Source organism: Lathamus discolor, chromosome 2 (genome assembly GCF_037157495.1).
Source record: "Lathamus discolor isolate bLatDis1 chromosome 2, bLatDis1.hap1, whole genome shotgun sequence".
Classification (NCBI taxonomy): domain Eukaryota; kingdom Metazoa; phylum Chordata; class Aves; order Psittaciformes; family Psittacidae; genus Lathamus; species Lathamus discolor.
Genome location: NC_088885.1, coordinates 64092873 through 64119270, shown reverse-complemented (window position 1 = coordinate 64119270; position 26398 = coordinate 64092873). Strand labels below are relative to the sequence as shown.

At 40.8% G+C, this 26398-nt stretch overlaps 1 protein-coding gene across 1 annotated transcript in view; it reads left to right on the top strand.

Moving 5' to 3' along the window:
- The first annotated feature begins 236 nt into the window (after nt 1-236).
- The window catches only part of LOC136009037 (uncharacterized), a 258826-nt gene continuing 232664 nt past the window's right edge, over nt 237-26398 (top strand). The window contains exons 1-4 of the mRNA XM_065669123.1: nt 237-243; nt 334-530; nt 637-957; nt 4342-4639. Coding sequence (XP_065525195.1) covers nt 237-243; nt 334-530; nt 637-957; nt 4342-4639 — 823 coding nt within the window. The remainder of the gene's footprint in view (nt 244-333; nt 531-636; nt 958-4341; nt 4640-26398) is intronic.

Genomic DNA, 26398 nt, shown 5'->3' with positions numbered 1-26398 from the left:
AGTGAAGATGGGCACGGAGGAAAGGAGCTGGAAGAAAGACAAGTTGGGTTGCTAGCATGAAACTAGAATGAACTGAAGGTAAATAGGAAGGGACGTAGGTAAGCAGCGGTTGTAGGAGGTGGCAGCAGGACACCAAAGGCTAAATGCTGTGCCCTTCCCATCCTGTTTTTCCTTCTAGAAAGCCCCACATCTGAGGATCATCCTCTGGTTTCTGACTTCGGAAGACTAGCCCTACCATGTTGGGTATGGGCTGCTATTAATTACCTATTCCTGGTAACTTCTTCAAGGTTTCTTTTTCTTTCTTTTTTTTTTTTTTTTTTTTTTTTTTTTAAGACAAACAACCCCATAAAAAGCCAAAACAAAACCAACCCCTCAAAAAGCAAGCTGCAACTGGGACATCGTTCAGGCCTGGGCAGCCTGCTCCAGCACGGCAGCCTGCTCCAGCACGGCAGCCTGATGGCTGGGGCTCAGGGGAGGGGGGACACATACACGACTCAGAGCTGCCCCGAGCCTGTGCCAGCACAGACACCGTGTGCACACACACACGCACACACGTGCAGACAAAGGGCGGCAGATCCATGCTTTCCCCCTTTCCCCGTCGGCACCCCCCCGCCACTGCTCCCGCCCTGCCGGTAGCCCCGGCCCCGCCACCCCGACGTGCGGGTCCCGCTCCAGGCGGCCGCCCCGCTTCCCGCTGCCTTTCCCAGCGCTCGGGGCCGGGACGCCGGGGTGCGGGACGGGCACCACAAAGTTAGGCACCGCGGGGCGGAGGTGCGGCTCCCCCGCGCCTTTGTTCTGCGCCGGGGAAGGGACCCTCGGCGGGGCCGAGCCGGGCCGGGCGCCCGACCACAGCATGAGCCGGTCCCGCGACCCCGCCGTCGCCTCAGGGCCGGAGAGTGGGAAGGAGGAGGAGGAGAATTGAGGCGGAAGGTGCCTCTGAGCCTCCCTCCCTTCAAGGTGAGTCGCAGCTCTGCTCCGCGTTTCTTTTGTCTCGGTGCGAGGCCGCCGCGCACCCCCGCCCAGCCCCGCCAAACTTTCGGCGGGGACCTCGGCGCCCCGACGGCCGCCTGCGGGCCGGGGCGGGCAAGGGTACAGGGGCAGCCGCGGTTTCCGCCCGGGGCCGCGCCGTGGCTGCCGGCAGCGCCCGCGGCGGGTGTCCCCGTGGGGACGGCCGGAGGGCAGGTGACGGGCCGCGGGGCTGCGGGCGGCCCCCACCTTCCCTTCTTGTTTCTTTGGGACGGATGCGGTCGGCCTCGTCTTCGCGCTGTACGCAACAGGTAGGGATGCCAGAAGCTGGTGGTGGCACGGAGCCGTGGCCAGGAGCTTTCGGGGGGCTTTTTTGTTACGGTCTTTGGAAAAGTGCGAAGGGGAGGGGGAGGAGAAGCAACAATCTTCCCAAATTCCCCTTCAGTTGTTTATTTATAGACTTCCCGTGTCCATGCAAAAAGAGTTCGTTTCGCAACTCCGGAGGTTTTCCTTTTTTTCTTTTTCTTCTTCTTCTTTTTTTTTTTTTTTTCCTTCTCTTTTAAACTTATTTTTGTTTATGTCCTGCGTTTGCCCGTCTCATTCCGGGAGATCAAACTGACCGAAACCAGATACCCAGAGGCTTCTCCTCACTGACAGTCAGGGGAATCCAAACAAAGAGGTGCATCTACCGGAAATAATGATTTGAGAGATGTTTCTCTCCCTTTCCACCCCCCATTCTCCCCCACCTCCACCCCCCCCCCCCCCACACCCCCCCGCCTTGAATGATTTTTTTTCTTTTTTTCTTCTTTTTTTTTTTTTTTTCTCCCGGGAGGTTCAGTTCGAGGGAAGTTTTGCGCCACAGGCGGGGACGGGGCTGAGGAGGAGGGATGGAGAAGGCGGAAAGTTGCGGGAAGGGGGGTTTGGGGGGTGTGCGGGACCCCGGCTGCGCCCGGGTGAGGAGGGGGGAGCCGGGCCGCGGGGGACCTGCCGCCGCTGCCGGCTCTTTGTCTGCTCGGGCAACTTGAACAAAAGGAGAAACTCGGATGAACTCTCCATCTCTCCCTCTCCTCCTCTCCCGGGTTATCTCATTTTCGGCAACTTTATCCAGAGAGATTTACTCAACTTTCTCCGAGCTCTCCCGCCGCTTAAAAGCGAGCGGCCCCGCCAAGGGTCGTGAGGAAATCTGGTTTCAGAGTTTAAAGAAAGGCGAAGGTACGTTCGGACTTCGGGGTTATTGTTCTTCGTCGGCTCCCTCGTTGCCCCCCCCCCGCTCCTCCCTCCTCGCAAGCTGCCCTCTGGGCTGGGAGTGGGGGAGCTACGGGCCAGCGAGCCTTTTCTTTGTACTTCTCGGAGCACATGCAGGTATTTTGGGGAGGGTAAGGCAACCATTCCGCCCTAGCTGCGGTAATGTAGGCTGGGGGACACTTCTCAGGGGGGTCTTGCCTCCTCCTTGTGCTTGCTTTGTATTTCGTTTTAGTGGTTTATTTCTTTTTTGAGTTTTTTTTTTTTGGGGGGGGGGAGAGGAGGGAAGTGGGCTCAAAGAGCTTTCTGCGTCGGGCAGTGTTTTTGAGAGTTGTTGGGACAGAGGAAAGCTGAAGACACGGAAAACTTCTTGGGTTTGTAGGGGGTACTGGGAGCCCTGACCAAGGAGAGGGTGCTGCGTAGCTTGGCAAGGCTCAGTAAGGGCGAAAGGGGTACTCTGCTGTGTGCCAGCAAGGGCCAGGAGACCGGGAACACCCCACAGAGAGTCACACACTGCTGCTGTGGGACCATCCCAGGGGAGCAAGGTGCGCAGAAGTGCTGAGGGACAGTTTTAGGAAGGGAGAGACTAAAGGGAGGACTTTGTTCTTCCTAACGCATTGATCATAGCAGAGCGGCAGAGTGGGAAGGGTCAGTCCAGGCTTGGCCTTTCCTGCGCAGCTTCGTCCATTTGAAAGAGCAGTAGTCGCCTTGGGTTTTGTTCCATTCTTTCTGGTATTCTCGCTTTCTAGAGTGAGCATCACAACTTCAGAAAACTTACTTAAGTGCTCTTTGTACTTTGCTTAATTATCTTGATTAATCTAGTGTCTTATTATTTCCCCTTCCATTTTTCTGTGCCATGTAACAACAGCCACTTTTCCTCCTTTTTCATCCCAGTTCACTACTTTCCTTTTCCTGTTTTATTTTCTTGTCCTAATTTGACAACTGTCTCTCTCCGACTTTAGATCTGTTTCAGAATTTCTGAGGTCTCTACTTCTCCGCTTTCTATTGTCACTCGTTCTCCTTTTTCCTGGTCCCTTTCCACCTATTCTTCTACCTGTATGTTTGCTTGCATTTCCCATGAAAAAATCTTTTGCCAGGATCTTTCTTTTCATGTATGCGTAAATAAGCTCAGGTTTCTCCTGATGTAAAGCAAACGTAGAAACTTCTTCTTGTTCCCTCTTCTAAAATTTTTCTTCTGTGTTCTGCCCTACGTTCATGTTAGTCAGTTATGCAGACAGAGCTTCTAGCAAAAATTCTTGTGCATCCATCAATATGAACCTTTCTTCTTGTTCTTTATCTCTGTGCGCAAGCATCTTCCTGTCCTTAAGAGGTTCTTCTAGTTCCTCTTTGTCATCCTTGGTGTGGAAGTTTGTTCTTTTCCCTTTCCGCCTCTCCAGCTTGGTAGACCCAACGCTGTTCTTCACATTGTTATTCCCTCCAGTGCAGAATGCTCAAACTTTTCTTTCCATTCCTCATATTCCCCTTCCCAACCTAAGTAAAAATTTGCTGTTGGTACTCCTGAAGGAGCGGCACAGCAGGAGTACCAGTATAGACAGGCATGGGTTTAGTTCCTTTGGCTTGCTCCTTGCTCAGCCAGCCAAGTGTCAACAATGATGCTTGTTGCTGAAGTCCTGGTTGTAGTAGTACATCTGCTGGTGGAGATTCCTTGGGGGAATGCTGAGCCAGGGCTAAAGAGGGAAGAAAAGATCACTATATCCACCATCCTCATATGTTTCCTTCAAAAGGTTTGAAGAATTTTATTCCTGTTACTTGGGGCTTTTTTATCAGCTTATTCTTTCATGAGTTTTGAAATATCTGCCAGGGCAGCTGAAAAGCCTTCATATTACCTTCCTTTCCTGTCACTTCAATGCTTTCTGTAATGTAAGACTGTAAAATGTGTAGAGAAATATGAAAACCTTTTTCTTAAAGCGTCTTCTGTTACTCTTCAGCCTGGTGATGTTTTTAAAGTGAAGTGCTGTCACCAGGCTTTGAGTTTAGGATGTGCCTAAATTGTGAAGAAATATGTATTTGAAATTATTCAGAATAATGTAACTTTATATTTGTATGTTAGTCGCTGAGCAGTGAGGCAGAGTTACTGTGCTGAACTAACACTTCTTCCTTTTATTTGAACAGGTCAAAACATGGTCGTCAGGGAAAATGGGATGGTTGCCAAAATATCAGTGTGTGATAGGTGCCATATTGCATTATTCTCCGAGTGGTGGAATACAGCTTGGGATTCTTCAGGGGTGGCTAACACAGTATGAACTGTACCATACAGCTGCTGAATGTCTTAACCATTTGGATTCATATATAACTTCTGGAAGAAGTGGACGAGCCTCTTGCAGAAATCTGAGGATACTGTGGAAAATGCTGCTGAGACCCATTTGGATTATATTGCCATCTGACATCAAGGTTCTGCAGCTAATGAAAGGTATGCTTCTCCTCTGTTGCAAAAATGCTATGTCTCGTACATCCGAATACTCATCATATTGTCTTAATTTTAAACGAACTTGCTTTGTAACTTTCTATCTGTTTTGTCTTTGCCTTGTTGCTGATGCCTACTAATAGTTTTGGTAGTGTAATCTGACAGAAATGCCTTACTAATGGTTTGGCAATGTTTATGTCTTAAAAGTAGAAGGAAGGAGTAAACGTTTCTGTTTTCAGAGTTAACTGATATTTTTGATGTAATTACTCCGCTTGATCTAGGAGTGCTTAGCAGCTCTAGAAAACCAGACTAGTTAACTTTAAGAAAAAGAAGTTAAAATCAATTTAAGCAAAACTTTTTCCGCAACTGGGATTTTCCAAATAACTGACTTTGTTTAAAGACGTTGCTATTTTGGGTTGAACTTAAGAAAACAGCTTTCTATTATTTAACCTCTCTTTTCCTGAAGAGCAACAAAACTCTAATGGATGTCTTGTATGGAGGAGAGAACAAATAGAAGTATTTAACTTAGAAATTTGAGGGATTCTTTTGTTTCATATGTTTTTAAAAGTTTTGATTTAAGGTTACTTGCAGAGCATGTTTGCATCCTGAATGTCCTAGTACTGTGAAAGTCTATTGAAAACAGACAGTACTAAGTTTTCTTGTTATTGTATGAGATAACTGATGTACAAACATGAAATGAAAACTAGCGGAGAAAACAAGCTGTTAAAGAGTGATTAGTGAATAACAAATTATTATTGAACCTAGATTATTAATCCAATAGTGAGGAAATCATTGAACCTCTTAGTGAGCTATGAAAGTTATAAAGACAAATTTAAAACTACTTAAAAACTGATCCTTTTATACCTGCTTTGTGCAGTTCTTCTTCATAGCTGGAAATGAATGACATGAAAACAAATGGGTTTGTTGCATATTTCAGCTCATCTGATTGGTTCTAGCCTATACCATATGTAGGGCAGACAAGTATTCATAATCTTAAGAAAAGTGCTGAGCTGGCTGGCCTACTTTAGAGCAAAATAGAAATCTGAACAAATAATCACTTGTTATCCTTTCCAGTTGTAAATGGAGATAGAAGAGGCAATACAGTCCTAATTTCCTGGTTCTGACCATGATTTAATAAATACATACTCTTAATTTTCTTGATTATTGAGGATAAGATTTTTGTTGAGTACTGATTGCAATTAATGTACATTTAGATTTCCATTCTTAATGTTCTGCATTTATACTATTTTTGAACTTTGCATGACTGAAGTTATCAGCATGAAAGTCTTTATTTTGAAGTCTCAAAAAAGGAAAGTGTGAGGTTGTTTGTAGAAAAAGGAAAAATAAAAGGAATAATACATGGATTATGCTGGATAAAAATATTTAGAGCTGCTGTCTAGTGTCTGCTTGGAAAAGAAGCCCAGTCATTGCATTTCTGTATTTAAAGGAAACCAAAACTGTGATCCATTTTACTTTCTGTGCAGATTTTTTCTTGTTTAGTTTCTTCTCCGGCACAGGCATCTGCCACTCTTTAGGAAAACTAAACTGGACAGGAGGGGTACACTTCATTTACCTGCACAAAAGCCATTAATATTCATCAACACTAAAAACTGAAGTTTTACTTGCTGTTAGTGTAAATAAAAAAAACTCCTGATTTTGGCTCAATGTGAGAGTTCACATAGGTTGAGTTTTATCATTGCCATAGGATTCAGCATATATTATGTGAATTATTAGATACATTTTTTGTATCTAATGGTTTTGTACCTGAAACATTTCAAAATATTAATAACTTAGTGACAAAACTCTTAAGATTTAAAGAGGGGGAATACAATTTAGCTGTCTTCAAATTTGTTTGGACTATTTCCAATTAAATGGAAAGATGTATTCTCATATTCAGAGATAAGATCTGCAGTGAGAGAGGAAGTAGGGCCAGCTAGGAAATTATTAGTGGTTCTCAGATGGAAGGTGTGCTGTGCTGGTGGGAGGCGAGACCCTTGCAGGGCTTGCACTGAGACAGGGAAAATGCATTTTACAGGCTTTAGCTAGAATATCCTGTAACTTTCTCCTGGGAGCAGTCCCAGCAAAAGGGGCAGCAACAGCAGGTGAGACAGGAGATGGATGAAGATTGATTGCTGTGGGGAAGGAGCAGCACATATGCCTTGGGTGGGGTGATGGGAATCACCTGCCTTAACTGGGGCAGGAACCTGCCCTGCTACTTTCAGTAGGGGGCTGGTGGTGAGTTGGTTGGGAGTTGTTTGAAGGAAGAGTTTCAGGTATGTGGTCTCTAACATTGTAGTTCTGAGGTGTATGAAGGGGTTGTTCTTGTGGTTTGTCTCTGGCTACAACTGCTTGTTCTGCTCATGACTGTCCTGAAAGGGGATGGAATTCCTTGAAGGTGTCCTAGTTAATATGGGCTTGGCAGTGAGCTCTGAACTGCACTTCACAAGCCTACCCTAGGATGTGTGGTCATTGAGCTGCTAGTAGAACTCATACCTAACCTAAAACCACATCAAACCAAATTCAGACAATCTAAGAAGCAGTTCCTCCTTTGACCTGTGCTGTTCAGTTAAGAAGGTCTTCGAGCCAATGTACTTTGTTGCACAATAAAGTGTCTTGTTGTATGTAACTGTGGTGAGAATAACTATGGCCATGGTCTCGGGCTAGCAGAGCATAAGTGCAGCAGAGATTTACCAGGCTGCAAGAAGAGCTTTTACAATGTGTTGTGGATAGCTGAGTGGCAGTGTTCGAGTTGTGTGTTGTAAGGAATTAGCAGAGAAGAAAAGGGCAAATTTTGTAACTGCTGGATTTTTAGGTGATAGGTGAAAGAGGTGGTATATGTAAAAGCTTCCTATCAATGAAGATCTAGGAAGGTAGAAAGGAAAATGTGAGAAGGACTTATTTTTTTTAGCTTCATAGAGTGGAAATCATAATTGAAAATATGATTTTTTTTTTTAAGTTTTTGTTTTTCTGCTTTTATTTGTTTGTCACCTTATGAGGTAACTTGAGGTACAACACTTGGAGCATCAGTATAACCATTGCTGTATGATTTGTTGTTTTTTACCTTGTGTGTTAGCAAATTTTGTGAGAAAGGTAGAAGTCAAACAACGTTTGAAGGAGAGAGTTGACATTTGAAATATGGGGGCTCGAGCAGGTTACACTCCCTCATTCTATTACAGTTATGATTGGGAAATACTAGCATGAAAACTTGTAATGAAAAGGAAGCTTCTGACATGCAAGCTGCTTTCTGTGAGATGCTATCAGTTACGTTAGGACACAGGCATATGGTGTCTGGAATAGTTTTCTTTCTCTTGATTGGATTTATTCTATGTAGCAAGAAGCTTTCCAACTTACCAACGGATCTTGATTCTTTTTTTTAACCTGCACTGTCATAATATGAAATTTGTCACAAACTATTTGTGAAGCCTGAAGTAGGGTGCTATTGTGCCTGATACCTTGACCTTTCCTTGATTAAAATGCATTGATGTGTTTGGGTTTGGTAGGGGAAAATAGATAAGCTAGGGGGATTTAGAATATTTTAACACAAAATTAATTGTAGTCTTTGTGTGAGGACAGACACAGTACTTCTCCTGAAAGGTTGTAAGGCTACTGCAAGTGTCGATTCTGTTTTCCTATCTGTGAATGTTGTAGATTGGTGAGAGCATATTGTACTTAATTCTAACAAAGAAGAAAGAAGAAAATGCTTCCACCTAATCTAGCTGTGAGTGTTCCTGTTAAAAATAGCAAAACGGTTACATTGTTGATACTTAAAGCTAAACAGACTCTTTACTTCTATTTAGCAACAATGTTGCCACCTTATAAACTAAACCACATTTTGATACATTTTGAATGTTTCTGTATCGATTTTCAAGGCCTATAAGCTTTCCTGTGTGTGGGTATTTATTTATTTAGGCTGTTCTAAAGCATTTTGTACACCAAATGAGTTGCCTTAAGCCCTGCCTAGGGAGACGAGCGTGGTGTTGCTCTGGATGTTGGCATTACTTTCCCTTCAGAGATAAGGGAGAGCAGTGAATTAGAGCTGTGAATGTTTGCATGGGATCCCTTGCAGGCATGGGAGGCAGGCCTGTGTGAAGGGAGGGGGAAGGCACGTGGTTGTCATAAACATTAATGAGTAGGCGACAGAAGCGGGTATTCTGGGCTGATAAGGATGGAGTCTGTAGTTGTGAGCCAGTGACGTTGAGTGAGGGAAGGAAGTAGTGAGGCATCTTGGAAATGAGGGCTGGTAATTAATGCGATAGAGAAAGGAGAGGTGGATATTTGTGGGAATGGGTGAGAAGCTGTTTATCATAATTTGTCTGGAGGCCTGTGCCATCAGAGCATTTCTAATACAAAAATCTAGAGAAATCTTTCAGTGGCCATAGCATGTGTTATGAGTATCTTGGGAATCAGTATATTGGCTTTTTTTTTTTGGTGTATGATAAAATTGTTTCTACATAGTGATGTGAAAGAAAGCCAAGTTAGCTTTAGCTTTGCATATTTTGAACTATATCTTCTCTGCAGATAACAGCAGTCTTCAGCTGAGGATACAAATTAGGTTCTTCTGTTTAGCTGCACAATACTATGCAAGGCAAAAATTCATTTAGGTAAGTGGTTCAGGAGTTGCATATGTTGTTTTGAGATTATCTCGGATGTGAGACTTTGTGTGGCTGCTCGTTTAGTAATCTTTCAGAATTTGCAAATGGGTTTTTGGTTGTTATCAATGTTGCTCTGTACATGTGCTCTGAAAATAATAAAAGTTGTAACGGCTCCAGAATACCTAAGAAGGTATGCTAGATTATGCAGCGAACACTGAGGTGTATCTAAGCAACTTGCTGCTTTTGTGGAGGCTGGTGTAGTGTCACACAGGGTATTAATTTAGGCCTGTAAGCTACTTTAGCTGTTTAATGGTGGTAGACTTGATCTGTTAATTGTTTCTTCTCTGCTGAGATTGTATGTGATGTCACTTCATCTCTGCTGGTGCTGGAGCTGACCTGAGCTGGTTGTAGCTTGGGGGTTCTTCCCTCAGCTGCCTTGTGGGGTGTGAACATAGACTCAGCTGTGCTTTGTAGAGAGGCTGGTGTTTAAAGGGTTTGGGTTTCAAGTGCTGGAAGCTGGAATGGTGCTGGGAGAGACATTCTTTCTTTTACAGAAGATGTGTAACCCTACTGGTAAAAAGTAGAAGACATGACATATGATGAAGGGTGTGCTACCTGTGGGGCTTAAGTTTGCCATATTCAGGGTTACATGATGCAATACAGGCAGTAGTTCTATTCATTCAACCTCCTGGACTGGACCTGTGGAGCATATTTATGTGTGGGTCCTTACTGAAAAACAGACAGTGGATGGAAAAGTAGCTCTGGTTCACAACTTCATGTTTTTAGTATTTTTCTTTTCTTTTTCCTTTTCTTTTTTCTTTTTTTTTTTTCCCTTTTATTGAAATTCATTATACTTGCAAAAGAAGAAATGAAAGAAATGTAATTCTAGCCCCAAATCTTGTTCTTTGTCATGTAGATACCTTTCAGCTTCAGGATTTGTATACATTATTTTTATAGTCTTAAGAGTGTGCATTATGTGGCTTTATCAGTTTAAAGCTTTTCTTTTGTGTGTGGTAAAAATCTATGTCCTAGATCATGGCTTGGTTTATCAGGTTTGGATTAACTGCCATTTCTCCTTTTCAAATAACTTCTTTTCCATGGAATCAACACCTGATATTTGAATATTATCATCCATCTTCAGGAGACTTTGATGCATGAGCATTTCTAGCCTAATTTAGTTGACTATTTGAATACATTGTGGAAAACTTCGTTTAAATTGAGAGAAAAGTTGAGTGATTATTGCTTTTAAAGCATAAATAGGAGCACAACTTGCAAAAACAAATTAGCTGTCCCTGTAAAAATCTATATTGTCAACTTAGTTACTCTCTATACATCAGCTATGGGAGTTAGCTAGGGAGTGTTTGATGTGTATCTCCTGCAGGAATTCCAGCACTTGGGTAGTGGAAGAGAGGGGCTGTAACCTGGTATATGCTCATGACAGCAGTTCACCTAGTAATAGCACTTGATCTTTGCAAATGCAAAGAAATCAGCCTACTGCTTTGACATTGGATTGTGTGTTGCAGTTGGAATACCTTTGGGGTATTTTTTTCCCCTGATTGGAAAGGAAGTTTTAAAAGCAACAATAAGAGAAAGTTGTTCTCTCTCCCCAAAGAAATTAATGGACAATTTGCTTAATGTTGTTTTTGGTTGTGGTTGGTTTTGGACCACACAATGCATCTAGATGCAAGATTAATTTGATGCTAGTTTATTTTAAAGGTATTATTTAAACTCATAATTAGCACCTTCCTTGTATGTATTTTAGTGTATAGTAGCTTAAAACTAATGCCTGAAATATTTTCATCAGCCTATTTGAGTTAACCAGCGCAGTTTTTTCCTGTTTAGCCACCAACATTTGAGCTACTGTGACTGAATCCAGTCATCTAGGTCAATTTTTCAGCAGAGCCATATAATAGCAGTTGGGCACTTCTGTGGTGATAAGGACCACAGGGGTTTTTGGAAAAGGAAGCCAGACATCAGAGCTTCTGTGTGTGTGTGTATGCACATGCATTACATGCTTATATTTTAGACACACACACACACGTGTGTGTGTGTATATATATACACACACACATACAGACATGCACTTTCACACCACACGATCCAAAACTAAAGCTGTGGTGCCTGATGCAGCTTTATGTAGAAGACGGGTAGATTTTTCCCTCTATTGGAAGTACTGCCTAGTGCGTTCCCAGACCTTGCTTTTGCTGTCTTTTGTTGGTGGCCTTTGCTGTGTCCCCTTTTTGTTTTGGTTGTTTGCTACTTCAAATAAAATACATGCCCTGTTCCAATTTAATTCTAATTTAATAACTTAAAATACATCCTGTGTGTAAATTCTGGTCTGCCAATAAATAAATAAAAAATGGGGAAGTGTTTATTGAATTAATAGTGATCAGGTGTCTTCTGAAAGAATTCATTGTAATCAGTTGTAAAACACTTTATCTCAGCCTCATGCATGCTGCTTACTCCTTCCCGTCACCTCACAGAAGACACCACTGAAAAGCATCAAGGCATATCTGAAGTAGAGCTATGCCAAGCAGTAAAAAATTAGTTTTTTCAACTGGTAATCAATTTGACTTAACTTTCTTTGTGTATATATAAATTTATATACGTATGTACACACCTATATGTGTTGGTTGGATGCAATTCATTGTTTTAAATTATGCACAGTGTAATACTCAAGGCTGATAGAGGATATTTTTAAATTTTCTATCTAGTTTTACCGTCTTCATTGAGAATTGTTGTGTGTGCCACCAAAGCTATGTGTGGAGCATTACATGTTGTAGACTTCATGCAGAATAGATGTGCTAGCGGCTCTCTGAGACAAGAGAAAGGATGTTTGCAAAGGAAGACCAGAACCATTCCTAGACTGATTTCTTTACATTTGCAAATGCAAAGAAATCAATCTACTGCTTTGACCTTGGATTGTATGTTGCAGTTGAGATAGATTTTTGCCCTGAACGCTGTTGCAGAAGGCAGTAAGTTAAGATATGATGGATATGAGTGAGAATAGGACAGAAAACAGCAGAATAAGAATTCTTTTGCAGACTTGTGTGTTTGAGATTATTACCCAGGGTTATGCATCTTGAGCCTTTTCTTAAAATGCTGGCACAGTCTTGTAAAGCGTAGCTGGGCTATGGTCCAGTAACTGTGTAGGAGGGCACATTCTAGATATTGAAAAATGTGAATAGCAGTATTAAAAATAAGGATTTATCAGAAATGGTATACCCAAGTGATGGTTGCTGAATTAAAGTGGTTTATATTTAGGGCTTCTGTTTGCTTAGCGTGAATAGTGATGTGCAAACACCCCAGGAACTGCCAGGAGCCATTATTGCATGTAACATCTTCCCTTGTTGTTTTCTACCATGCGTAGTGGTTTATGGCCATGATTTGTTTAAGAGGAGTAGGGTGGTTTTATTCTTATTTTTTTATTCTGAATACTTCCAGGCTGAAGAGAACTGAAGTAAGACTTTGTTATTTCAGGTCAGTGCCTGTATTAACTTCTTGGCAAAAACTTGTTATGGATCATACGCTGCCATCACTGCAAAACACAGTAAGTGAAAAAGGGTATCTCTAGTTCTGCTTAGGTAAGATCAGCTCCTTCTATGGAAAAACAAAAAAAGAATCTCTGTGGGGAGGCAGTGGTTGAATTTAGTATGATAATCACTTGCCAGAAAGACCCTTGATAGTAGTTAGCTTTTTGGGGGAGACACAGCCACTTAGGTATGTCTCTAAAGAGAACCCAGGAAGAATATTGGCATATCTGTTGAGTGACAAATGTTATTGTATGTATTCTTAGTGAATTTTGACTTTATCTGCCTCTTGGCAGTCAAAGTTGAGAAATACAGACTCGGGAAAATTGTTGTGAACAGTTGATGAATACTTTTGGGTGTAGCATCATCCAGGCTTTATAGCAGAGCTGGCAAAACCTGTAGGTATTATTGGCTGTCTTATTTTTGTTTTCCCAGGTGGGAAGGGGAACAAAAATTAGGTGTAACAGGGTATTTAATTTGTCTTATACTTTTTGTGTAGTTCTTATTCTCTATTGGTTCTTCAGTTCTTGGATTTAGAATTGCTGTTAGCTGCACATGCTGCATTATTGTATGTTGAAATTCAAATAAGTAGAAAATGTATTTGAAAAAAATTCTACATAAGAATTCTGCATTAGTTAATTTTAAAATGAAATCTTATACTTCAAGGGTCAAAGTCTTTTGTTTGGGGAAAATTATCCATATAGAAGCTCCCTGTGTCTTTAACAGAAATGTTCTGTAATTTATGCTTGATTCTTCTGCTAGGTTAATGTTAATTAGTTTAACATATCACTCATAAAAGATGTCATAGTTGAGTCATTGTGTAGGTAACAAATCTTGCACTGGCTAGCAATGAAGAAATATTACCTCTATTAAAATCCACACTTAAACCATGGAGTCAGTAAGGACTCATGACATTTTGCAGTCATTCAGCTTAATGCATTTTAATGTGTTCAGTGGTGTGAGGTTTTTTCTTGGGGGGCTGTGTGGGGGATAAGCAAGTGAGGCAAACCTTTCAGATTATGCAGTTCAGCGTATTATGTAGCCTGTGTCAAGTGAGAAACGTAGAAATGTTGGCACCTGCTGGGGTTAGGGCTGCATACTGCAACCCTGATTTAAGCTGAAAACAGTCTGTCCAGTGTTGGGTTACCCAAGAAAAGCATACATAAACAGTAGTAAAAAAGCTTAAATTTACTTATATTCAGAAACCAAGTAATTTGATATTAATAACACAGCTAAACAAGTATGCATGCTTGTAATTAGCTAAGTAGTTTCATCCTTCTCCACCCAGAGAGAAGCATTAGAACTGGGGCTGTAGTGGAAAGCAAATTTCAGTTGTAATTGTGGAGTGTTCAGCGTGACTCCATAATATCGTTTCTCCTATTTTTTTTTTTTCTCTGAATTCTTCCCCCCTCTCCTCAATAATCCCTCAGCCTCTCAGAGGAGGTGGTGATATAGTGCTGCCAACACAACTGTAAGCCTGTGTTAAGTCTGTGTGCTTGGCTGTTACAGGTATTCCAGAGGATGGGACAGGCAAGGGAAGTTAGTCTGATCAGACCTCTAATCAAAAGATGCTGCCTACATTTATATATTTATTTTAAGCATCAGAATTTGAATGGTAATGAGCAATCAAATAGAAATTTGAGAGTGCTATTGCTTTTTTTGCCTGAGGAAACCTGGGTGAGTGGAAGGTGTGAGGTCTTGAAGGTCCATGAGGTTTCACTTGACAGCGCAGGCAGTCATGGCCAAGAGACAGGGACATTACATCAGAAATGTTAATTTGGAAATGCTTAAACCTCCTTCATTACTAAAGGCCATAAGGACTTACATGGCACAGGAGCAAGGCAATCCCACCAGCACGTGGCAGAGAATGCCGGGTACTTTGGAGGGCACCTACTGGTGCATCTCAGAAATCATAAACTAACCAAGCAGATTAGTTTGCTTGCAAATTGTGTGCTTGTTTTCCTGTGGAGCAGATTATTGTAGCCTTGTGGCCAGGTAAACCTAAGGAGGTTGATTCAAGAAGAGGTACTACTTTGTAATAAAATGCAAGTAAAAAAACCGCAAGTAAACAGCCAACATGTTCTGTCATCTTGCAGTCTGAACACTGGAAGAAACTAGGTTACCTCTTTAATCTTTTTAAGTATTCTGCTAAATTTGGTGTTTCAGATCCGAGAAATGTCAGCTTGGCAGCAGGTAGAGCTGGGGGAAGAACAGGAGTGCTCTTCTGCCTCCTTTCAAATTGTGTGAGCATTTAAGATCCTTTGGACTATTTGTATTTCTGTATCCCAGTAGCTGCTGATTTCAGTACCGAGGGCTGGTGATCATTTGTTTTAGTGTGAAGATTTAATGAAATTTTGTTCATGAAAATGTACCATTCCTTGACACCCTGCTTTACTGCTCATAATGTTGATGTATTTTTGAGTGTCTCAGCATAGTTGGGTGTAACATAAGACAGCTATCACTGTGCCTCAGAATAGTTAGTTGAAGACATAACCACTTCAAAAAAGGATAATTGTCCTAAAATCTTCAGTGTGTCACATTGACCTTTTAATGAGATACTCACTATGAACGTTAGGTTTTCCTTTAACGGAAGGAGACTTCTTTCTATGAACAGGTTTCTCTTCAGGTGCTGTTTTCCAGAGATGATTTTACTTTTAGCTTCCTTAGCCACTTGCTCATTCGCTCATTTGCAATTATAAATTCTGGTTACTGCAGGAGCTGAAAAATTGTAGCAAATGAGTAACTTCTTTCTGAATTTGCTTCTCACCTTAGATTTGCAGTAGGCTTTCAGACTTCCTTTAATTCTAACCATGAAAAAATGAATATATTACAGTAATTTTATTAACATCAAAAGGCTTCAAATTGTTCACATGTAGCTCTTAAAATTTATAAAGCAGCAGTTTAAGACTTTGAAATTCTTAACAGATGCTCAGCTATGTTCTCAGTATTTGAGCTTAAAGCAAAAAGAATTTAACTCAATTATAATAATGTAAACCTTTTCCTTTTGCTATGCATAATTAAATATTTTCATTTACATAGCACTGAAGTTTAACATTCCAAACAGTGTAGATAAGTAGAAGAAAAAAGCAGGCAAAGATGCATCTTTGCATGCAGAGTAGTAATGCACTTGCTGGTAATCACACTGTGATTATTAACAACTTTAACTAGAAATTCATATGCAAATTCCTGTGAATATGGATTGTATTTAGAGGGTGATTATTATTATTATTATTTTTTAAATTGGGTGCATCTCCTGAAATAGCCATTACCCAATAATGTACAGTACATTAGAATTGGGACAGGAGTGCAGTAACCTTGATGCATTCTTTTACTTCTTGTTTTAATGTATTAATTAGTGGAATGGGTCTGGGGAAAATTAAAATTTCCCTTTATTTGTCAGGCTGATATATGTGGTTGCAGGAGATGGCTTGAATGTGCCTGTGTGGAAGTCTGTGATCCCATATGTGTCTGATTTACAACTGGTGTAGGAAAAACTATGCTAGAGGTGGTTATTACTATTATTTTGAGTTATTCTGTGTATCAGATTCAGCAGCCTGCTGTCAGTGGTATAATGTGAAGCATCAGGTGTTTTAAGGGCTACAGAATAAACCCAAGATCTGCAAGTAAATAGCTGTGCTTCTTTAAACTACTGCTGTTTGGCATGTCCATATTAGCAAAATCTATCAGACTGAAACATTTCTGAAGAAACGTAGTGCAACTTGTATTGGCTGGTTTAATGTACTCTCATCTTCTTGGAAGTGGGACGATCAGTAATGTTCCCTGATAGTAAAAATAAAGTGCTTCTGATTCTTTTCTTCCTGAATTCTTAAATTATGTTAATATATTACAGATTATGTCAAACAACATGTGATTAAATATGGGAGTGTAAAATCAGAGAAAAGTTAATTTCTTGTAGTGCTTCTTTGTTGGATTGATTTGGTTGAATGTCATACACCAAAGTAGTTTGGAGGTATTTTTTTGCATTTATTATATGCTTCAAATCTCAAAATTAAGTGCCAATATATCAGATAGATACAAATATTGTATAAATTAGAATTAAGAGAGGATGGATTTCTAGAGAAAGCTTAGTGTATATTAAACACTATTTTCAGCAGATGGATTTTATGACATATATCAAAACACTAAATTGGAAATACAAGCAAAAGAGAGCGTACCTCTGTATATGTATGTGTGTGCATGCATGCGTTGCAGGTGGTGGAGAGGAGCAGGGGACCTTAAAGAAACTTGTGTGTTTATCTTTGACCTTTTATTTGCATTTCATGCAGGGATCCTTAGCTGATGAGCTTTGGGAAATTGTTTTAGTATTTATCTTTCTGGGTATTTCTGTCAATTGTCTGTGTTTCTTCCATTTGCAAATAGATTTTCTAGTGCCTCATAGAAACTTTCGTCATTTTTTTTGCCTTGCTTGGTGGGGGTGAAGGTAAGAGAGCAGGATGTAGGCGAAAAAGGATGAGAATTTAATTTCCACTATAGCAAAATTTCGTGTTCTGAAGCTGCTTCTGCTAGCCACCCTTTTAATATAATGAGGGTGGCTGTTTGCTAAATACAAATCCAGGAGTGTAAGTTACTTGCATAAAGAGCAAGTGAAGCTGCAAGAATCTCATTCAGTTTGATTTTTATATAATCCCAGAAGCTTGTAACAATACATGTGCTCTTGTTTTCTTTCCTTTTGCCTCTAGCATTGATTGAAGAGTGCTTACATGCTCTAAAAAAGTCTTTGGGACCTTCAAGCACTTTAGATTTAATTTTATTGGTAGAAATGCAACTGGATGATGAGTGTGGTATTCTCTTAATTTTCATTTTGCTTTAGCTGTTAAGCATTTGATCAGTTCTCTGTTACCTTCTTGTTTCATTAGACTTGTATTGCATCTCTGAAGGGTCATGAAAAGCTTGTCTTATGAAGTAGTTGCTTAGTAGAGAAAACTAATATTGCCTAGATTTTTGAGATGTTTTGATGCTTTGGAGAAAAATGGGTTTGGTTTAGTTTATATTAAGTGTAGTGAATGTATTGGAGATGTGTTGGTATTGTAGTTGGATTACAAAAACAATGTATCTGTATAAGGAGTAAACATGGTTCTGTTTTTTGGATTCTTAGGTGGATGTTTTAGGTGTGTTGCTCTCCAGCTGGTTTTCCCTGTTAACATATTCTCTCTGAGACTGTTTCTGTTCATTAGCAATTGGATTTTACTGTACTAAGGCCTTTGTTTGAGGCGAGATAGGGAATTGTTTCAGTATATGGAATCAGGCATTTATCTAACTGTTCATGTATATGGGGTTCCTTTTGGTAGTAAAAATCAAGTGCAGACAGCTGTGTGTAGAAGATGAGGAATTAACTTTCTTGCTTACTGAATTTAGTTCACAATTAGCTTATGCTATTGTCTTAATTTATTTCAAAAGTAGTGTGTTGCTGCTTTACTAAGCCTTTCTCTCTCTTTTTCTAGTCTTGACTTGGTCAAAGACTCTTAAAGTAATTGGGTGTCTGTTTCTCATTTAAAAACTAAACAACCCCCCCATGCAAGACATTCTGGAGATAATATTGAAATATTAGGCTTGAAAGTCCCTGGAGTACAACAATTTGTTTGTGTGGTATGTGCACTTTCTCTCAGGTTTGCTTTTGTTCTGAGGTTTAGGGAATGTCTATGTACCTTCCACTTCCCAAGTAATCAGTGATTTGTGGATGATTGGGTCAAAGTTTAACTATTTACTTGTAATCTCTAGAGATTAGAATTCCCAGATGTTTTAATACGAGGGACTGCTGTTTTGAAACTGCAGTGGATACTCAAATCCCGATTTATGTGCATTTAATCCCAGTGCCTGGGACTCGTTCCAGTAAACTCACACATCTGGGTGAGTGCCCAAGCTTTTCAATGAGTTCTTATAATTTGGGTATTGACTTTTGAGGGTTGGAGAGTAGAATCAGTATCATCCATGTAAAACATAGTTCTTCTGTGGGACCTATTTTGGTATTTGTTAGTATGTCTCAGACCATAGCTCTGATTATGTTGAAGAGGGGAAGGGTGAGCAGACCAGACACTTTTGCTCCGATTTTGGTTTTGAGAAGTATGATGTTTTTCTTTTTTTTTCTTTTTTCTTTTTTTTTTTCTTTTCTTTGAAGTGCATATTGTAAACAAGACTCCTTCCCAGCAGGTTAATCCAATTGAGATTGTGTCAGTGTATCTCATTTTCCTAAGGACTCTGATAGGATAATCCCAGGTAACCCCATCATAAGCTCTTTTCAGCATCTGGCAATACCACTGATGAGTGCTGTGATACTGCAGGTGACTTCATTTAGTTGCTTGAGGCTGCTTGGTCCAGGCTTGGATGCAATAAATGTAACCTGATATATTTTAATACTTTTGAGTGAGAACTTATTCAGCCTAAAAAGGGAAAGGGGGTGGGTGATGAAGCTTTGGCATGAAATCTCTCTGTGGTGAGACTTTAGAGTGAAGTATTACTGCTGAAGAGGAAGACCTTGGTAGGAAACAGTTAAACTGGACATACCAGTCCATGGAACCGTCATTGTGTGATAATTAAAGTTGCAATTTATTTGAAATGTGCTCAGCTGATGGCACCTATCACTGGCTGGGCTATAGTAGACATAGCTGTATTTTTCATGGCTGTAGGAAATAGGCATCCTTTCCTTGAGCGCATTGTGGGTGCTGGTAAGAATCATAGAATAGTTAGGGTTGGAAAAGACCTTAAGATCATCTAGTACCAACCCCCCTGCCATGGGCAGGGACACCTCTCACTAAACCACGTAGGCCAAGACTCCATCCAACCTGGCCTTGACCATTGCCAGGGATGGAGCATATTTGGGCAACCTATTCCAGTGCCTCACCACCCTCACAGTAAAGAACTTCCTTCGCTTTCAGCACTGCTTAGGCTTTCCTGTGTTGCTTTTGTAGTTGAATCCTTTTTCCTCTGGACTAAGAGGTGCTTCTGAAATGTAGGGCAATGAAGTCCTAAGAAGTACCCACCACCCCTCCCTCTGCACCAGTTTTGACAATTGGTATGGGAATGTCGTTTGGGGATCTGTCTTATAGAGTATCTGAGCAGAGTGCATTACATTCCTCTTTGAGGGGTTTCTTTCTTGCCTCTCTGGTGGGAATTTGATTTCCTCCTTCAGTTCTGATTGTTTTGCTCTAAGAGGTAACACACAGTCCTCTCTAGTGTATCATTTCTTGGTGGGAACTATTTAGTTGTTATACCAGAATTTTTAGTTTCAGGTTGAGTACTTTGGCAGGGTCTAGATATCAGCTTGTGAGCTCTATAGTCTGGATTTCTGGGTGTTATGTGAGGTGGTTGTTTGCTTTTTTGTAATATCATTGTTGGAACTGAAACCTTTGAAGGTCTCTGGTTTGCTGGTAAGGGAATCCACAAAGTCAGTATCTGGGAAAAACAAGGTATCAGTTCTTCCTACCTTTCGCTATCTGTTGGGAGAGAAAGTTTCAGTGAATATCTGTATTAGCTGGGGCTTATATTGTCTACTTCATGACAAACTTTACATAGTTATTTGTAGCTATGACTGCTCTAACAGTGTGAATATGAAAATTATCTTGCCTACCTATAAAAGGAAGTATTTATAGTATTGGTAAGGAGGGGGAAGAGCTCAGGGGCAGGAATGGTGATACTTGGTCAAGCTTAAGTTTTGTCTGTCTTGTGGGGAAAGAATAAATGCATTAGAACAGCACTGAGCTGTTATGGGTGCTTCAGGAAGAGTGTGAGAACAGGGAAGGTTTGTATTATGCTTTCAGAGTTTGTAGTGATTTATGGCTTATGAGCCTTGGACTGGACTGAGTGAAAATGTCTGTGTAGTTAATAATCATAGAATCATAGAATAGTTAGGGTTGGAAAGGACCTCAAGATCATCTAGTTCCAACCCCCCTGCCATGGACAGAGACATCTCACACTAAACCATCCCACACAAGGCTTCATCCAACCTGGCCTTGAACACCACCAGGGATGGAGCACTCACAACCTCCCTGGGCAACCCATTCCAGTGTCTCACCACCCTAACAGGAAAGAATTTCCTCCTTATATCCAATCTAAACTTCCCCTGTTTAAGTTTTAACCCGTTACCCCTTGTCCTGTCACTACAGTCCCTGAGGAAGAGACCCTCCCCAGCATCCCTATAGGCCCCCTTCAGATACTGGAAGGCTGCTATGAGGTCTCCATGCAGCCTTCTCTTCTCCAGGCTGAACAGCCCCAACTTCCTCAGCCTGTCTTCATACGGGAGGTGCTCCAGTCCCCTGATCATCCTTGTGGCCCTCCTCTGGACTTGTTCCAACAGTTCCATGTCCTTTTTATGTAGAGGACACCAGAACTGCACACAATACTCCAAGTGAGGTCTCACAAGAGCGGAGTAGAGGGGCAGGATCACCTCCTTCGACCTGTTGGTCACGCTCCTTTTGATGCAGCCCAGGATACAGTTGGCTTTCTGGGCTGTGAGTGCTCACTGAAGCCGGCTCATGTTCATTTTCTCATTGACCAGCACCCCCAAGTCCTTCTCTGCAGGGCTGCTCTGAATCTCTTCTTTGCCCAGTCTGTAGCTGTGCCTGGGATTGCTCCGACCCAGGTGTAGGACCTTGCACTTGTTGTGGTTGAACTTCATAAGGTTGGCATCAGCCCACCTCACAAGCGTGTCAAGGTCCCTCTGGATGGCATCCCTTCCCTCCAGCATATCAACCGAACCACACAGCTTGGTGTCATCGGCAAACTTGCTGAGGGCGCACTCAATCCCATAATCTGAGGATTTTTATTCCTTCTGCATTTTGAACCCATGGGAACTCGTAGTATTCACTGCACATAGTGGCACTGAAATCCACAATGAAGAAATCTCCTCTTTGGTTTGAATCTTTCAGGAGCTGGGTTCCTCTAATGGCCCTCTGCTGTTGTAGCAGGAAAGATAATTGTTACTTGCATGCCTTTCCCTGCCAGCTAGGATCCTGCAGAAATCTGCATTGTCCGCCCTCAGTGGTCTCTTTGAAGAAACTGAGGCTAAAACAGCCACACATAGGATCTGTCTCTTACCTTTGATTATTTTGCCTTTTGTTCTGTGTTTTTGAGTTCTATTGGTCCTGTTGAGAGAAGAAATCAGGTTTATGTCGTAATACAGCATTTTTGTTCTGTATGCATTCCATAATAATAATAATTGATAGTATTCTGTTTCCTGTTTGTTTTCCCTTTGGATTGTTACAGAGAATTAAACTATCTATCAAAATCTATTGTTGCCACCCAAGTTTGTTCCTTAATGATATGACTCACGGCTGCTGGTGTAAAAGGAATACTGGGTTTTCCTTGTCATCCACCCACTCCGCATATGCATCTTTTTGGGTTTTGTTTTTTTTTCAGTTTCACCTAAACCTGAAATGCTGCAGCCACTAACGATGCTGAAAACTTTTTTCCTTTTTTGAAGTTTGGAGGTTAAAGAAACGCTTATCAAAATAAAGCTAAAAAGCTGTAGCTCTTCCAGAGCTGTCCCAGCTGACAGTGCAGGCCAAAGAAGAGCTGGAAGGACTCATTTCACTGGAAGCCAGATAGTGAGTATAAGAATCAGGAGAGTACCCGTGGTCTGTTCTCATTGTAGGCTAAAAATACAGAAACCATTTTTTACTTTTATATCTGGTATAATTAAATAAAAAAGAATAGGGCTTGCTACTTACAGGTGTTGGTGGAACAGGATTTTAAGCAAATCTTCTGATTATTGAATCATTAGCATTTTGACAAGTGTTTGTAGCAGAAATTTAGGTCGTGGCTTTTTGTTTCTTAATTGCTATTTCAAAAAAAGTTATTTCTCTGGCAGCCATAGGTTTATTTTTGGTTCCTGATAGTTTTGCAGGAAAAAATGCAAAATAGCTCTGATGTTCAATCAACATATATCTTTCATATAGTTTTTATATCCTGAGGACGAGGAGGAGAGAGAGCAACTAGATGCTTTAAGTGCCGTTGGAAAGAGCTGTCCTAAAACTGTGCCAAAGTCAATGAAAATACCTTATTTCTTCTCAGTTAGCTGAGGAATATGTAGAGGTACAGCACAGTAAGATGGAGGCTGCTGTCACCATGCCTGGATTACAGACACGAAGGGGTCTGTGGATTAATGGGAAACGCAATGTAACATCTGAGAGGAGAGGCATTTGGAACAGGGAGCATCCCCTTGTGTGTTGCAGGTATTGAAGTGCTTTTATTGTCAGCTTTCAGTTTATGATTTCCAGATTTCCTACAGACCCGGGTGCTATCTTGTAGTTGCAGATGTATGTTCTATAATTCATGACAAAAAAGTAAACCAAACCGATCAGATGAGTTGTATGTTGTATGCTTTTTAAAAGAAAAATTTAAAATACCCCTACAGTTTGGTTAAATGTGGAGTTTAATCACTAGAGCTACTTCAGAGAATTATACAGAGGACAGCCAGACAATGTATTCCTATCTTGTATTACCAGTGTTACTATTTCTGTTCTAGCCAGGACTTCAATCAAAGCCATTTGAGATGTGATTCTTAAGATATTAAAATTTTTGGAAAAGGGGTATGACAGTCACTTAGGAGCAAAAGGTAAGAGGAAGATCGGGGTTCTTCTAAATTGGTCCCAGAAGAATGGGGTGGCTGAGGAAACTGTTAATTCTTCTTGTGTATCCCAGAACTAAAATACAATTCATGCCAAAGAGCCCATCTTAGTTGTATAGGGAAAAGCTGAGCCCTTTGAGTAGACCTAAATTAGTTTAATTGGCTGCTAAAAATGTTTCTCCCCTGTACAGATAATATTGCTGATAGCATGTACAAATAGTCCTATAAGTTCAGCCAACTTCAGTTTTTGGCTTGATGGATTTAAATATGTAATAATGATCCTTTGGTTGCCACATCTAATGGGTTGGTACATCTGTGTCAAAAATAGAAAGTACCTGTTAAAAAGGATGTAGAATCAGACTGATGTCTATTAGCTGTGTTAAATTATTGAACAGCATCCACAGTGAATGGTTTGTCACCAGCTGACACTCTCTTCAAGAAGAAGTGGCAGAAGAAACCTTCTTTGCACTGTTAGAAACTGATGTCAGTCACCAGGGGCTTGTAGATGTGTAAAGAGAAAAGTAAGGTAAAACAAAAATACAGCTCTTGAGTGTTTCCATTCCATGATGAAAATGGTACTTTGCCTGGCTATAGATGGAAGCTTTGGTTTCCACAATGAGGGGTCTTTCAACATAGTTTTATTAGATGTGTGTATCAATTTAGGAAAATAGGCATCACCTCTTCAAATCCCAAAACAGCAGGAGAGAAAGAGTGCTTATGTGATTGAGCTATTTTGCCCTAGAAGTCCTTGGGGAATAACTGTAACAAACTGGGATGGGGAAAAGAGAGAAGTAGCAGACTTCTGTTGTGTAGTACCAGTGATGCTGGTCTCCTGTAGGAGATACAGGGCTCTGCTTATTGCACAGGGCACCTCAAAACTAAGCATTTGTTCTGGTTCCAGAAGTATTGGGAGTTGTCTGTCAGTGCTGATCCCTGAGTATTTGTGCTCAGCTTGAGAAGACTGATGTGGGGAACTATTCTGACTTTGGCAGAAACTTCTCAGAATTTGTTTTGCAGTGCTAATACAGTAGTTATCCCTACCTAGAGTGCTAACGTAATTAGTTATGTTTCGCAGTGCTGGTATTTCTTTTCTGTCAAGCAGGCTCTTGAATGGCAGGTCCCTTATTCTCTCTAGGACATCCTTTAGTTTGGGTGAGTGAGCTTGCAATGGCCCCACAGGCACCACGCTCTGGCACTGGCTTTGCAAATTCCACATGCATATTTATTTAGCGTGAGCCACAAAACTGGGCTTATTTGTAAAGAATTGTGTTGAGTATCAGGAATCATTTACACAGGTATTTTAGTTTCTACATTTTATGGTCACTGTTCTGTAGCCAGTGCCCTCAAATAAAAAGGGGCAAAACTCAGCAAGGGGAGCAAAATATCTCTGGCTCATGTTCCACTGGGATTTGGGTTGCTAGAAAATGCCTCTGTTTTCAGTAGCCGGCTTTGGAAGAGCAGCTTACTTATGCTTGCTGTGCTTTTTGTTTTCTTCCTTCCCCTGATGTACATCCTGCCCTGCCCCCCCCCCCATGTCAAAATGGAAGAGCAACTCAAGAGCATGTGGCTCTTTTGCCATAGTGCTTGGGCTCTGAGTGTAAACAGCATACTCCAGGCTGTCTGTGATGAGAGTCTGCCTGAAAGAGGTGCCTGCATTCAAAATTCTCATTAGGGAAAGTGATGGATGGCTTTGCTGCAAGCTGCCCTTTCTCCTTCGGAGTCAGCCTGGGAAGGAAAGGGCTTCTGAGAAGTTGTCAGCACTTGATAGCTGTACAGAAGCCTCTGTGTGCTGGATCATCGGAGCAATGCTGAAAGGAGAAAATGAGAATAATCCAGAGCCCTGCTGTTCAAACAGTACCTGCTAAACTTGTTGAAACACAGGTGGTACCAAATACTTCAGATAAATTGGGTCTTGTCTATAGTATCAGATGGGAGTGGAATAGTGCATAAATATTACATTAATTAAGAGCTCTTTTCTTATTCAGTGAATACTAAAGAATGATTCCTATTGTGTTGAATAAAGGATAATCTGTTGATAGCAGTCTTCTTGAATTCAAAGATATCAGGACTGCATTTTGAAAGGTGGTGTTTCCTGTGAAAAAGATCTATTGAGAGAATAATATTTTTCCTAATTTCTTTTCAGTGAAGGAATGGAGAGCTATTAGTTGAGCATAGTTGTGGAGTTATTAGTTGAGGTACCTAGTGGAGAGTTATTTAGGTGCTCCTTTATATATATATATATATATATATATATACACACACACACACACACACATATATATATATATATATATATATATTACTTTTTAAAGGAGTCCGAATAAGAAATTTATTTTTTGATAGTCAGGACATACTGTCTGACTGGTGTGTTCTGGTTCAGTGCTTTAACACATGCATCACTGTGATATAAATGATCATACTTTCACCACTATCTCTGTCTTTTTGTATCCATACAATGCTTTATTTCTCAATTTTGTGGTTAATGCTTAAATAATCTAGTAGGATATTTCTACTTGTCATTCCTTTCCCTTGTCCAAGAAGAACAATAGACTTTGCAAGCAACCCCATTTAAATTGAAATGAAGTCTGCCCTCTGTTTCCAGCACTAGTCTGTATCTAGGTGGAGCCTTTACATATTGACAAGTGTCTCAGATTAGAAATTATGACATGATGTTAGGTTTACACCTCTACAGTTAGATTTGACACTTAAAGCTGAGATCTTGCTTCTTTTCTGTGTACGAAGAATAAACTCGATCTGGTACATAATAACTCTGAGGGGAAAAAAATGTGTTTCTGGGGAACTTAGGAATGTATTAATTGAACTAAAAATAATGTAACTGTAAATAGGGGTCAGTTAAGCTATTTAGAAGATGACTTGGACTTCTTGTTCCATGTGCTGTCTAGCAAAATCACCTTGCTTAAACTGAGAAACTTTCTGAATTTAGTGGGTTTTATTTTGTGGTGCTCTCGCATGATGGGAAAAATTCCTCAGTAGAAGGTGAAGAAATGCTTTGGATCAGAGTTTGAAGGAGGAGTTACTTCTTTCCTTAAAAATAGCTGTC